The sequence below is a fragment of the Halyomorpha halys genome, unplaced genomic scaffold, assembly GCF_000696795.3.
Source record: "Halyomorpha halys isolate HHAL.00 unplaced genomic scaffold, Hhal_1.1 Scaffold949.1, whole genome shotgun sequence".
Lineage (NCBI taxonomy): Eukaryota > Metazoa > Arthropoda > Insecta > Hemiptera > Pentatomidae > Halyomorpha > Halyomorpha halys.
This window is the reverse complement of record NW_027109590.1, coordinates 316,580-333,141: the sequence shown is the minus strand read 5'-3', so window position 1 is coordinate 333,141 and position 16,562 is coordinate 316,580. Positions and strand designations below refer to the sequence as shown.

Below are 16,562 nucleotides of genomic sequence, written 5' to 3'. Positions count from 1 at the left end.
CCTCGCTCTTGCCCGACGTTTTTCTGTTAATAATGCCTGTATATGACGAGGTAAGTTGGTTTCTTGTTATTGTTAAATAATATTTTTTTAAATATTAAGTGATTATTGTTATAGAACAAAGACACAAAAATATTAAGTTATTGTTTAATGACAGCTTTCATCCTATATATTTTATAGCTGTAATCCACATATTTTGTACATCTTATTACCCTGAATAATAGGATAAATTCATTTGCTAATAAAAATCTTAAAATTTTATTCCATGTTTAAAACGAATAAAAGGATTTAATAAACTTTCGGAATAGTAATTTCAAAGCATGATATGAACTTTATGCTTTTGGTTCTGGGCTTAGAATGAGTACTCGGTATTTTCATATTATAGAACTATACATCACTGCCCTTCTCCTAAATCATAATATTACTTCAAACATACTACAAAACATAATATTACTTCTAACTTAATAAATATTATTTACATAATAAGTAATATTATGATTTCTAATTCACTGCTTCAATAACCCTTGATTTTCGTAACGTGAAATAGGTTTAGTTTACTGAAATTCTGTGATAGAATGAATGTTTTTGTTATGATTTTTCCCTAATATCTAATATGTCAAACTTAATGAAAAAAATATACTAAAAATTGTAAACTAACTGTATAACGTTTTAAATATCTCTCTACAACTTATTATTCTTTGAAAATTTCAGAATTTAAAGACTTAAAAATCCACACTATAAAGCATGGCTCTTCAACCCGAAGCCCCTTGACTCTGTTAAACTGTTTAACTTTGAAGTGTCAAGTTTTCTAACTTGTGCATTAATTTAGGGAAAGTTTAGCCAACGTCTTTCAACATTTAGGAAATGTTCTTCCATATTAAACTGTACTTACTCACTCTTCAAAACAGAATAATTGTTACCTTACATTTGAACAATTCGTTTCAGCAATAGAATATATAATATATCACATAATCGTTTGTAACTCGATGCCATCTAGATACAAAAATTGTTTTGACTAATAAACCCGGACAATGCTATGGTAAAGCGAGAATTACTGAGGATTGAGGCGAAGTCCTTGATGGGTCCATTTAGGGAAGGGAGCAGATTTTATATCGAATAATAATCAGTTCTATTCCTTTTTCACTTTTCTTATGTCAAAAATTTACAAGCAGCTAATTGTTTATAAATTTTTAGAATAAAGCTTATTAGTTGAGAATCGTATAAACTAAATTGTAATATTTTAATCACCCTAAATAACACTCATAGTTCCGAAAAAAAAAACAACGCGAATTCTTGTTATAACATATTAAACCTGACACCATCATCATTTAAATCAAACATTTCCAAATTTAAGGAAAACTAAACTAGAATTTATTTACCCCAGGCTTACTTTCGATGGATACAAACAAAACCAATCCTCTGATAAAGTGTATACATTTAATTTTTAAAAGTGTTGCTAACTCAAAAAACGTTTTTAATGAGAGTCTGAAAGACATTGAAAAACTGAGGATAGGTACTTCACTTCACATAACTGAGAATCAAGAGTTTTATTTTGTGTTCAATTTTTCAACTTAATTAACTTAAATTTAGAGTTTATGCACTGAGAACTGACTGAACCAATTGCTTGATGAAGTAGAAAGAAGTTTAAGAAACGATATTTTCCAATTTTTTTAAACTTTCACGACATTTATTCACATACTAATATTTCTGTCCCAAAATCTTCTAGATCTATTTCTTCCTTGTTATCTCTGGTAATTTTTGAGTTTTGACTAGAATTTTTGGAAGAAAAAAAAACGAACCTGCGCATATGAATTCCTCGCTTCAAATTTATTCTTTTCAACAATTTTATACTTTCCCAAACTTTAATATTTCAGAATAGCAGCCGAAGCGTATCAAAATTGGAGGTTTAGCGTTACTTAATTTTCCTGATTTCTAGTCCTAACCTCACAACTAAAATCACGATAGACACCAATAATAGCTCAAAAAGGACGACTTTATTAAATAAGTGTATCTTTTAGGAACATTTAAAAAAGGGATGATATGAATTCATGAAAGTTCAAGACTCGATCTGCCGTTCCTCTTGCCTCTTAGATGACACTATCACTTGATGCTTTTGGAATTTTATGGTATTTTGTTATTCACAAGAATCTATACATCGATAAGTTAAAGAAAAAACTGTCTTTATCGTCCCTGTCCGGGCTATTCTATCCACAGTACGCCGTCTTGAATGTTGGACTAGGCTACCCGCATTACATTTTCTAAAACCGAATCCAGTTACTGGCTTTATAAAAACTCATGTTGTCATTCCTCTATAAAGTATTAATCTGACTACAACTATTAAAAAAAAAAAGAAAAAGTCGTAATAAAATTTTTAAAAAAAATCTTCGATTCTTCGATTTGTTCCATACAATTTTAGTTGTATGTCATCATGAATATAAATAGTTAATGAAATAATAAATGATTAGGAAAACGTTTGGTGAACGTATGCCCTCGGCCTATTCTTATGTTCTTACTTGTTGTCATTCACTAACTTATAAACCAGGTTATAGCGAGAAAATGACGTTTATATCGATGACTTTTGATGAATTTACAACTTTTCTATTATTTTTATGACACAACACATATAAGTATAAATTCTAAATCTGTTCTGTCAACAAAATATTCGAAAAGTTGTAATTGAGTATTATATGTAATAGAAAGAATATTTAGTTGTAATTGCTTGTAAAGTTATTGGAAATGTACCTACTAATCATCACTGTGAAGTGAGTAGTAATGTTTCTTGATTTACATAACTTTTCATTTTCTCCTCCGATTCGAAATTGATTTTTTCGGTATTCCTAAATTTACAAGTCAGTTAAAACTATGCTTAACTGCTTAAGCCAAAAGAGGTAGGTGTGCGTTTTTCATTCCATCCTTGGTAATTCGTTTAGTAATTAGAAATCAGAAGTGGGTGAACATTAGACACATCTAATGGTTTTCTCATTGTTCACACTTCACTTTAGTCTTTTTTAACAAACTTTATACTTATAACACTTAGCACTTTCAAAATGCATTAATTTTTTTTTTATTTAATGTAATTAAGACTGTATTTATATAGCAATAGATTCAGTAAATTGTTAAGATCGTAATGGCAGACATGTAGAGAAGCTACCTACTCTAATAATATTTGTACATTAGAAGATTTCTTCTTTTCAGGCACCTCGAAGCATTGCCAAAAATAGAACAGGAAGGTAGGTTTGAAACTAGTTGGTTTAAGTGGTTAGGAAGTTTATAATGGAAGGGTTGATATCTGGTTCGGGCTTGATCGGTTACATTTGGAAAATTAAGGTCTTTATGAATAATTTTATTTGAGACAAAGTAAGCAGCATTTAGGATTTTACGAAGGGTTTGGGTTGTAAGGATTGGATACGAGAGGAAACTCGAAGGTTTAGAGGAGCCCCAAAGCTCAACTCCATATGTCCAGATTGGTCCTATTACAGTCATGTAGATCTTTTGTAATGAATCGAAAGTTTAGACCGTTTGTCTAGTAAGTGTTGTAATATTCGGAATCTACGTGCTATTTTCTGTATTGGTTGGAATGTCAGCTGTATAGACGGCATAGAGGATGGGATCTAGGATATTATCTTGAGTAACACCAGCGGAGTGAGCGAAGATGGATGAATAGGAAAATACATTAATTGAAAACTATATCTTTAATTTTCTTATCTTTTTGATACGGGTAGGGAAATCACGCATAACAAAAAAAAGCTTCGTGTTTAAAGATGTCTTTGAACATTGAGAAGTGGGTAATACAAGACTAGTATATCCTTCAAATAGTAAGGAAGATATCCGTTAAAAACAATAAAATAAAATAAAAACTGATCTGATGAACAATGTTTATTAAACTCTAACTTTCATCGTAATTATTATGACATATAAAGAGTTATTTTCCTCTAGTCTTAAAAGCTCATGAAATGGTTCAGTAAGCCTCAAATTAGCAATTTGCTTTCGAGCTCCAACAAGATCAGTGAAATCGGAACGTGGTTGAATGAAGTTTTAACGTTAAAAACTCTATTTTTAAAACTTCGAATTATTTGTTAATATTTCTAACTGATTTTGAATTTAGAAAACGTTTGCTGATTTTACGAGACATTTCTTTTGATTACGATATTATTCGTGGGATGTGGCAGTAACCTTCTAACAGCGTTTGACACATTATTCTGTTTTAGGAAGATTCCAAAAAAATGTAAAATCTTTAATAATATCATAGAATTAATTTATATCATAGCATTTTAGGTATCAATTTTTTCAGTTATATAAATTTATAACTTATAAAATATTAACATAGTTGGAACCAAGGAAAAATATTTGTTTTTGCAAGATATGCCTTCGTTGAAGATACAAATAGAAATTTATGCTGGAAATAAGTATAAAAGCGAGCACTGGAACGGATAATATAACGAGAGGCAGGAATACTTTTGCTTCTTATCTTAGAATCTCTCCATGAGTGTTTTTCCTGATATTTCGGTCCCCCCTTTATGAAAGAAGTAGGAACAGTATACAGGATGCGTACGAGTTATTTTATATATAGCACAAGAACTGTATAAAAGAAATATTTATATCAACTATATGCTCTGATTTTGCGAGACTTTATCAAAAATCAAATTAACGTGGCTTAATTTAATTGATTAGAACTTATTAAACAATGGACTATAAAATATACACAATGTCGATTTTCTTGTCCATTTAACAAAAATATTTGGAATATTAAAATGTAATGAATAAATGTTTCACTTATGTGTAGAAGATTGCAGTTACTGGAGTTCGAAAAAAGCTTAGGGGCTTCAAGGGATTTTTTCGGGTGTTGGTATAATATGCAACTGAATATTATTTTATAAACAATCTATGCCTGTGAATATCAAAATTACATCGCCACAAAATCGATTGTTTTCAGTGAAATTTTCTTTTTTTCATAGTTATTAGCATATTCAATTTTTATTTCAATATAATATACATTGATAATTTCCTTCGAAATAATTTTATTCCCTCTGTCCGTTATAAATATTATACAAAGGTTTAACTTATATATGCAAAGGGACCAAAGTAGGAGAAAAAATATATAATTTGCCGGGATGATCCTTGTTTTTAATGATTCAAAAGTACAGTCAAATCTATGTAAACTTTATTTATTATATATTTAACAAGTGGAGTGAAAGTATCAATAGCCTTCAGGAACTACTTGTGACGTGGAAAAAAAAAATGGAGAAATCGGGAAAAAAACTCGGGAAAAATTTAGAAAAAAGTTTGTCTTGTGGAAATTATTAACGTAGCCTTGGGAACCTAGTAGAGAGAAATTTACCTCTTTTTTTGCTAGAATTTCCAAAAATGAAATTAACTTGAGTTTTTGTAAGTAATATTGTTTTTTTTTTTGGATAATAATAGCAGGAAAAGAATGTTGGCGGTATGAATTAAGGGAATGCAGATTTCTCTCCTATCTCTACTCCTGAGATTGAATCTTTGCTAGAAAAATCTTGTGCATGTAAGCTATCCATGGTCTTGGCAAAAAGTAATTGCAGTCACTATTTACAGTCAAATATAAGTGCGATTACTTTAGTTGAACTATTAATTGTAATTTTAGTCTATTATTACAATTACAGTGGTTCATCAAGTCGTTGTAATTACTTTTTGCCCTATTGTAAAAACAACTGCTGCTGGACTCGAAAACACTCCTATAACAATAACCATACGTGCCAATAACCACAAATCCGCGATTGAGATTTTGTATCTAATAAAATGTATTGTTATAATAAAAATATTTCTTTAGTATATTAAAAATGTTTAAATATTGTATAGTAGCTATGGAAAAGGGTCAGAAAATATTTGAGGTACCACTGCGTTGACAGCCATTTCAATCAAAGCTGTCAGCGACTGCCACGAGACCAGACCGTGCTGACAGTCCATTATACTCCCTCCCACCGAACGCTCAATCAGGCTCTGCCTTTATGAATTATGTTTCATCACTTGTTAATGTATCGGACATATGTCATTTTGTTTTATTGTAAATCGGAGGATTTATTGGCATTATTATTTCATGTGCATTGTAATTTTTTCTAAGTGATACTAAATGGTGAATATTATTGTAAAAGAAACTTTATTTAATATTATAATCAGTTTACTGACGAACTATTTCATAAAATATAACATTCTCACAAAAAACATCATATATTTCATAAATAGTACCGAATTAGATAAGTAAAATGTGCTATAAAATATTTTCAAATTCAAATATTCACAGAGAACTTTGTTGTTTAAAATTTTATATCTACATAATTTTCGCTTTAAAAAAAAAAAGTTGATAAAACATAGTTTCCACTAATCTGCATACGTTTCGGGCTGTCCTGAATAAAATAAACTTGTCTTCCCCATCCTCTGGTGTTAAGGATCTCTCGTTTAAGGGAGTTCTGTATTATCTGTAGTGATTAAAGGTTATGAGCCATTTATACACTATGAATTAATTTAATTGAGTTAGCCGAGTGGGCTCAGGCGCTTGCAAAAGTAGTAAGTTTGAGTAATCAAACTTAGCGTCAAGTGTGGTCAGTATTTGTTTTGGTGACCGTCCGAAATGAGGGAATGCTCATGACAGAAAGCCATACTTCTCAAGTATGAAATTGAAAAAAACATAAATCGGACAATTAAGAGTAAGGCCATATATATTTTTTCTATCTAATATACATTAGCTAAAATAAATGTCAAACAATTTTTGATATACCTTATAGTTTTTGTTTAAAACAATATTCTAGAACGTGCTTTAAGAATTTATAAACAACATACATATTTATCTAATGTATCGTCGATATTGTTTTGATTGTTTTATTAAGCAAACTTTATATAAAAAAAAACTAAAAACGGTTCATGTTACCGTCAGCCATATTCATGTCCGGACTGCTTGTTGTTTCTTTCCTGCCAATACATGAGGAAATTATGTGAGCCCTTTGTACATTGAAAATGTAGGTATCAATATTGCAACATCCACAAGGATTTATGAACTCCAGCTCATTCTGCCGGATTTTTTGTTATTTAAACAATTTCGTGGCTTATTCAAAAAGGTTTTGGATGTCAGTGCAATATCAACGATACTTTTATGTTTTAGAAACAATGTTGTCAAATTTTGGTACATTTGATATTTACTTCTTTACATTTAACCACATAAATTATGTTCCTGGGTGTTGTTATGACTTGACTTAATCATCTTGAGTTTAAAAAAAATAATCACTAAATAAATGCTGATTTTCTTTACCAATTCACTTTTCTGTTAAGAAAATAAATGATGTGATTGAAACGCACATTGAAAACAAAGTTTCTCGAATTATCATAATCAATTTTTCACCTAATATCACTACAAGATATTATATAAATTTTCTCAATCAATGATTTGTTATAATCATACAATGTTAAAACTATAGACATTTCTAGTTTATTTCTTTTAATAGTATTTCTTATATGCAATCATGTTTACCTAATTAGTATTAAATCACCACCACCTCTTTATTAGAGGTAAGCGGAGGCCGCAAAATATCCATTTAATTGATATCAATTAAATGTCAAAGAAGGTTAATCAAAATGGGAAGTCAATAATTGGTCGTTGTGAAGTATTTATGCTTGTTCTAAAAAGGTGAAGGCAGGCTAACCTTAAATGGTAATATCTTAGCTCCGGATTCATACCTTATACAGAGAAGTGATTGTAGTAATACCATATGGAAGAGCAAACATATTTATTATCAAATTAATTATCAATATTAATAAATTAATTAAGGTGAAGAATGATATGACTTTATTTTGAGAAATAATGGGAGCATCTAAATTATCTTTTGCATCATTTTGACTACATTATGTAGTTACATCAGTTTCAAATTGTATATTAAAAAATGCTTATTAGTGTCTTAAACTTGAGTACTGTTCAGGAACTTGAAAGTAACTTTTAATTTAATACTGCTTGTGGTAAAAGTTTGTTTATTGTTCCTTCAATGCTTATTAAAACAGTCCCAGGAGAAGTTGGTCTTGGTTGCGGTCAGTAAAAAACAAAAACAGATTATGAGCAAAACTTATTATTTTCTTCAACCTTTTAAAATATTAACTTTCATCAGGGGATCTGAATGGAAAATTTTAACATTTTTGTATTAAATCCAAGATTATTTATTAGTTATTATTAGGGATAGGATTTTTATGTGCTAAAAAATCCGAAATATGTACATAAATATGTGCTAATAAATTGTCAAATATTTAAAAAAATATGTATTTATAAATTTTGTATTATTGAACAATATAAATTACTAATTAATTAGTAACTTTATAACTTAAAAAAAGCATAAATATGTATTTATTATATATTATATGAATAATATTTTAAAGAAATTATGTTAAAATATGTACAAAATATGAACTAAGAGAAAACATAGCTGTTCAATAACAAGAGATTAATAATTACTCAGAATGAATTATAAACAAATTATAAATGGAAATAAAGAATAATCCTTATTAAAAAGAAAAAAAAACTTTAGAACAATATTTAAAACTTTGGAAGAAATCAATTATTCAGCAGGGTCGGTTACAAAATTATTGCAGATTAAATGCATTTTTAAATTTTCAAATAAAAATCTTCGTCGGTTTGACCGCAGAATGGACTTGTACCGGCTAAAAGATCTTTCAACATCTATTGATGTTATAGGGCCATACTTAAATGAAGCTATTTCCATTGCATCTAGTTCGGTATTCTGCATCACCTGGGCGGCTGTGTCATCATTTGTTCCAAGGAGAATTGCTCCAATGGACTCAATGATTTTATATCCTGAAAGGAGGAAAGAAAGAAACAGAGAAACGGATTGAAAAGTAAACAAACAAATTCTAGGAAAATGCCACAGGAATAAGACCCTTGCTCGTTTAATTGATTCTGAGGAATTCTCGAAGTAATTCTATGTGAAAATTTATTATTCCCACTGCATTTAATTTGTGTTCAAAGATGAAGACATAGAAGTTTTAGGCACTATTTATGATAAATTTCACCTTTAAGTATCTAGCGTTCTCTTGAATTTTATGTAGTTGCTGCGAAAAATATATTTAAAATTGAACAAATAATTTAAGGTTGGCTCAATAAAATAGTATAATTATCTACTATTTGAGTTTTTTTTTTACCGCACCCGGACCATATTCCATTAATTTAAGGAAATATGTGATTCAGGACAGAATACCTAAAAATATGTTAAAAATAACGAATATTTCAGAAAATATGTGTTTTACAACAAAATATGTAAAAAAAGGCCAAATATTTAAAAATATGCAAAATAAAAATGGCTTCTTTTGGTCAGAAATGTCTTGAAACATCTTTAGTTAGTAAGGAATCGCAGATATCATGGTCAGGTAAAAATATCTGAAAACATAAAAATCCTATCCCTAGTTATATTATATAGATTACATTGATATTTCAACACCATTATTAAAATCACCTATAGCATTGCCCGCTTGGTGCTATTTTAGATTTATTTGAAATATTGATTTACAGTGGAAAATATAAGTCCGTTAGGATTGTTTTGTAGGAATGTTTAGTTTTATTATAAAAAGAATTTGAAGACATTATTATCATCAAATCATCCTTAAAATAGAAACCATGTTAAATATTGAAAGTCTAGGATGAATGTCCAATAGAAAACGTGATTGTGAGATATATATCTATATATCTAGCAATATAAAGCTGTATATAGCAATCAAGGACTGAATCCATAAACTACTTATAAAGTTGTAATAAATCCAGAAGTTGAGTATTCTAAGCCCGCTTGGGATTGAGGAGAGACAAAACCAGTGCGAATACCAGTTGATTGTTATTCAGATCAGGGCCTTCCATACAATTTCTTATAATGCTGGCTGTGTCTCGGCGAGAACAATAGCGAAGAAGTCCAAATAGTTCACAAATTTATAAAACAATGACATAAGGCAAGAAATATAGAATTGTATATAGTAGCATAACACTACAAACACATTACTACTCCCTAAATTGATAAGATTCATATATCCTGATTCAGTGATTTATTATAATTACGAAATGTCATTTGTTGTAAAATACATCCACAGCTGACAGAATAGTCTATTTGTAGCATATAAGTAATTTAATTTGGACATATTGATAATTCATTCTGTAAAAAATCACCTCTTACTTGCCAAACACACAATTTATTTATATTACTTCAAATACGAGGCAGGAACCGGCGGAGACATGTGTCCAGATACCGACGACTCCTTTGAAGAAAACATTGAAAAAATATTTTGCATTGCACATCTTTTTTAAACTATTACGGAACGAACTATTATTAAAACTGCTGTCAACACTAAATGACCAAGACTGATATATGCGATTAATTTTGCAACTCATATTTTTTAACTGTTACATGTTCAATCAAATAAATAAAACAACAGGAAATAAATTCACTAAGGATATGATATCCCAAAAAATATTTATATGCTGTTAATCTCAATAAAAGTAGAGTTATAAATTAATGTTAATTCTAATAATAAATTATTTAAACCAAAAAAAGTAATTAGAAGAGATACTTTTATCAACTTTTAAAAAGATATATAATTGAGGTGCTGACATGGGAAAAATAGTAACTTAAAATATATCTGCGAGGCCAATGATGTGAAATAAACTAGACCTGGCAACTTCTTAAAAAAAATTTTTATAAATAAATTAATGACTTTTTTCAAGAAATAAAATGGTTATTTGTTGTAATAATTTCTATCAATAAATACTTGTATTTATTTCTTTTTAATAAATTAGATAGTAAAATAAGAGATAAACAGAGGTTAGTTATGCTTTCTTACTTTGTATATATTTTTTTTTATTTCTTCCTGCGCATCGTTCTTTAACTAAAAAAAAAAAATCAACTAAATCAACTAAAAAGAAAAAAAAATGTATTTTCCTCGACACACCTAGGCGAAAACGCCTTGTCCGATTTGGAAGAAAGTTGAGGATTCTTGTAAATATGATATAGTTAGTTTTATGAATGCAATATGATATATGTAATTTATGAGGTACTATTAGCTTACAAATGCCTAAACCTATGTTCTTCGAACTTCTGTATTTAGAAAATGTCTCGTTCGTTTTGACATACAGTTTGAAAAAAGTTACACATTAATGTTAAAATTGTCGTGTATAAATTTTAACAAATTCCATCCACTATCGCTTATGCATGGAAAAACGGATGTTTCTTGACACAGGAATATTTTATAAACGGTTTCATTTACTTCAGAGTTAGGATTAATGTAGAAATGGTCTATTATACATTTTGTCTGCTACATTTATTTAGTCAAAAAACTTACTTCCTGGATACACCTAGGTTTTTTTTTTTCAATTATTTTATAGTCTTCCAATTCTAGACCTTTAGGCTGTACTCTCGATCACACACTGAACGGGGGCAAGGGCTCGGATAGGTATAACTACTGATATTAATGGCCACTGTTATTTTTAAATGTATTGCTATTGCAACTATTGAAAACCTGTGGTAAAATTTGGTTAAATTTTATAGTAAAGTTTGGAGTTATTATGAAGCCTATCAGTCTGAAGTTTATCAGTCTATTTTTTATCCTGCCAAATGGATTGGAGGACTGCTGGTAAATCATATAAAGACTTGAGGGAGACGTATGATTGTCTCATTCATTTAAAATGAGTTTAACGGTAAGTAGTGTTCCGCAAGTCTGGCATTAGTTGAAAAAGCGCTAGTCAAGGTAACTGTCGATCAGCCGCTTATGGCCTATTCGAAGGCGCATCAAAATCACCTCTTATCTGCGCAAATTTCTAGTAGATGATATCCAAGGGGAGATGTTACTTCTGATTTCATTGAATTTATTCTCTATATCATTTGCTCAAATTTATTTCCTTTCCAATTTAATTCTCGGCTATCTTTTAACGAGCTATAAATCATTAATGTTGAGAAGATGGTTAAGGATGCGGTCAGTCAATAACGCAAATAAGTTAAAAGAACTTATAGTGCCAACGTTTCGGCCAGAGTTTCTAGCCTTCATCAGGTCTAAGAACAAAGAGCAGGATAACAACTAATGAATACAAAAAAAATAAAAAGAGAAAATATAAACATAATGATGAAAGTAAATGGATGAAAGTAAAATAGAATGAAAATCAATGAAAATAAAGAGATGAAAGAAGTTGAAAATATAAAGTGTATATAGTTAATTAAATATGTAAGTAGAATAACATAATCAAGTATCAATTTAAGTAGAATATTATAATGAATAATTTTGATTTCCTTGATAATGTTATTCTACTTACATATTTAGTTACCTATATATACGCTTTATTTTCCACTTCTTTCATCACTTTATTTTCATTTTTTTATATTATATTTTTTTTTCAAATTAATCAATCGCAATGATCCTCGATAATTGATGATGATGATTGAAATATAAATCAGGCAATCGCGTACCAAATAGAAATATACAGAACAAGGATAATTTCCAGGAATTCTAACTCCTGGAAAGAAAATAAGGGATATGAAAAAAAATAGAAGTAGTAAGCTAAACTGTTCCATGTACTCGGTAGACGTAAAATTTGTTCAGTTATAATAATGTGAGATTCAAAATCACGATTATGATAATTTTTCAACTTTAAATTTGAAAAAACGTATTAATATTTTACTACCCCAAATTCGATTATTTGTTCTGTCAATGCTGTTTGAATGTTCTGAACTTTATTTCATTTTGTTAATGTGCTTAATTCCTGTTAAATATTATTCAACTCTTGTAAGTATATTTACTTGTTTTGTATTCATTTCCATAGACTTACTTCGAAAGAAAAATAGGAACAATGAAAAAAAAAAACAAAAAACAATATATCCTGACGCAGAATTACAACAAACACTATGAGGCTGAACGTGTATAGTAGAGGGAACACGTGATGTAGTGCTCCTTCGATAGGGGCTCATCTCAAGAGCCTCGTAGGACTTCAAGAGGACTAACAGACTTTTCAGCACGCGTCCCTGGTTCATACAACCTCTCCCCAATATAGCCACCTAGTATTCGTCAATATTCTAATATCTATATTATTTTTATTATTTGTTATTATAAATAATTTTATTCTATCAAAATTCATACACTGAAATAAATCTCACTTTTGCAGCTCAACTCCGATGGTTATGGATCTCATACATCGCCGACGCACCACCTTCTGCCTACGAATTCGAACGAACATCACGACGATCCTCATTCGTTCCACCCGAAGAATGCCAAGTATGCTAATATTTAATCTTTTTATTTTATTAATGAATTCCATTTAAGTAATATTTTATCTTCAGCTACCACTAACATCTCAGTCACTACAGGATTGATGTATTGTAGTTTTGAAAAATTATTATTTTCTTCAGATATAATTAGAATATATTTGTATAACCGTAAAATTTGTGTCTTGTTGCATAACGTAGGATTTTCAGCTACTATCCTTTATAATTAGCACATCTGATTTTTTTTTATTTTAAATTAGCCGAATCCCAAAGATGATACCATAGTTTTGGGTTACTTTCTCTCCTCCTCAGCGGAATGCGTAAAATAAAAAATTAAAAAAAAAAAAACTCGTTTTTTCAGATGTGCCGCAATTAAACGAAAGCAGCAATATCGTTGCTTCGACGTTAAAGTAAATAAAGTGAAATATTTATTTTTCCAAATTAATTCATATTATTATATTATTATTATTGAAGGATAAATTCTTAGAAATATAAACATAAATATTGCGCTCAGATTAGCACATAGACTGGGATATAAAAAAATAAAAAATTGTACTGTTCAATTGAATAGTAAAACATTAAGATATTTTTTGGTCTTCGTAAAAGTAGCTAAATTCACATTTAGTACCTTCATTTATTTAGAGATTTTATTATTATTGATTTTATTTATTTTATAGTTTTGTTCTAAATGTGATCATTTATCACTACTGCTTATTTTCCAATTTGTTGCAGATTTCAATAGGGTATTTAGAAAAGTTTTTATCAACCTCAAAATTTCAAAGGACTGTAAATTTTAATCCTATTTAACACTTACCAGTACTTAATAATCTCTTTAGAGCATTCTCTAAGCGCGTTTAATCCCATTCGACTTCTTAAAAAGCAAAAGTTTAGTTATTTATTTTAAAGAAGAAACATGACAGAGTCATAGGAAATTCTCGTAATTTTAAGGCATTACAGGAAAAAAAATACAGCCGCTGAAGCAACTCGTGAAATTATTAAATATGAAGGGGAAGGTGTCCTTGACCAGCGCACTGGGCAGCGTTGGTTTGAAAAATTTAGCAGTGAATATACGACGTTGGAAAGGAATAAGGGCTCCGGGCGACCATTAATCCTTCTTCACTCATTGACATAAAGACCATGAGTTTGCTAATAAAGATGTGTAGCAATTACTTGTCTGAAGAAGGCTCTACACGGTATATTGCACATTGACATTAGGCTCAAAACTGTATATATTAACATATACATAAGATCCTATAAGAAAGTTATAAAATAATGAGTGGGTTTTAAGTTATATTGGGAAATGCATTTTTTTCTATTTGTTTTGTATGTTATATAACTAATGGTAGCGAATTTTCGGTTTTGTAAATTATTATAATTTAGTGTTTTTTCAAAAAAGATTGTGATTTGTTTACTTTTATCCGTTGCCAAGTGATTAAAGTTAGTTTCTCCAACTCGCTCCTTCCCCTACATAGACGTAAAATAACGTTACAGACAGTCGTTAAAGCCTTTCTTGGATGGTATGTTAACGCTTATCGTTAGCCTGTACAAGGTAATTGATGATTATGATACCGGGCGAGCGGGCTGTAAACCTGAATTTGGTCTGTTTCAATTTGAATAATTATCTCAATTAAATTACTTACCTTATACAGTTATATGCAATTAGTACATTGCTACAGAAATAAAGAAAAGAATCATGGCAGCATAACTTTACTACATCGGATTGCATGAACTAGGATTCAAGACACTTGCAAATAAGACACTGACTCAGTTATCTGAAGTTAACTACCGTTCTCATAGCCTAGGATATACTTGAAGGAAGGTCTTCCGTCAAACCGCTAGAACTCTAGAGCCAACGAGAATATTTACAACCTACACTAAGATTATACTTATTAATTTAACAGAACGTAAAGGTGATATGACCTACTGCTCTTTGTCTTTTGTATAATGAATAAAAAACAAAAAGTAAGGTTGTTGTGCTTTTCGAATACAAAAGGTCTTGAGGCCTAGACTTCGCTATACAAACTGTGATTATTCGAAATCAATAAACTGGATAATAGTTCGGAAACCGATGACACATTTACTCAACGAACGAAAATATGGTTACTAGTGTTTTAATAATGAAGTGATTATAATTAAGCGTAGATTCAATTTGAACAGAAGATGGTTATCTGGGGTGTGATCAGTAGTGTAATAATAGAAATTAATAATTGAAAATTATTTTATTTGTGCCGACGTTTCGGCCTAAATTCTTGGCGCTAATTAGGGCTTCAACAAATACAAGAAAAATAAATTACCATAATATAGTGAAAACAAAAACAACAAAGAAACCGTATAAGAAGAGATTATTAAGATAAAAAATTATACGAAAATAAGATAAAATTGCAAAGTTGAGAACTTATACAAAAAGGCATGTGTCTCGCCTTTTTGTATGAGTTCTTAAACTTAAAGATATGAGAAAAAAATAAAATAAAATAGTGTTCTATGTAAAAAATGAAATTAATATAACGGAAATTATGGGAAAAGATATACATGATACCAACTGAAATATTAAAATATATAATGATGATATTAACATAATAATGAAGTTATATCAGAGGTTATATAAGTAAAAGGTCTTAAGTTGTAAAATTTAAAATAATAAAACGGGATGAGCAGAATTTAATAAAGCATGTAAAGAAAAGTCAATAAGGAAATTATTAATGAGAGAATAAGTTTAGGGAAGAGGAAACAGAGAGGAAGTTTGAAAAAAAGAAGAAAATTATAATAAACTAAAAGTTTATAGTGAAAGTAAAATCTAATATAACATTAGTTTCTCTTTTGAATGGTCACTTACACATTCCTAGTGAAATGTGCATTAAAATTGATTATTTTTTAAATTTTTATGTAGCATTCAACCAAAACATCGGTAATATTGAGACATGCAGAAATTGATAGAACCGGGATCTTCTTCAAAATAAAAGACGCAAACATCTCAAATTATTGAGTTCCATTAAACCAAATTAAGACAAGAGAAATTAGAAGAGCGTACGTAGATCCAGACAGGTGCGTTTCCAATACTGATGCAAGAGAAAAGGAAATTGGATGAACCGATTCAATGGTATGAAATACACTTTTAAAAATTATCATTTCGAAGAGGTTAGGAAGGATCAAAGAGGAAGAGTTAATTAAATTATTAAATAAGATTAACCGAAACAAAATAAATTATCATACCAGTATTTGCGAAGAACATATAATAACAGTTCATTAGAGCCAAAGCATTTAGCATGACCACCTGACTGGACAAACCAGGTATTAAATATATATATATAT

The 16,562-nt window shown here is 29.5% G+C and overlaps 1 protein-coding gene across 15 annotated transcripts in view; it reads left to right on the top strand.

Moving 5' to 3' along the window:
• The window catches only part of OtopLa (Otopetrin-like a), a 331,346-nt gene that overhangs the window by 213,931 nt on the left and 100,853 nt on the right, over positions 1–16,562 (top strand). For all 15 annotated transcript variants that reach the window (XM_067047772.1, XM_014431191.3, XM_014431183.3 and 12 more), the window contains one exon: positions 13,154–13,263. In XM_067047772.1, coding sequence (XP_066903873.1) covers positions 13,154–13,263 — 110 coding nt within the window. The remainder of the gene's footprint in view (positions 1–13,153; positions 13,264–16,562) is intronic.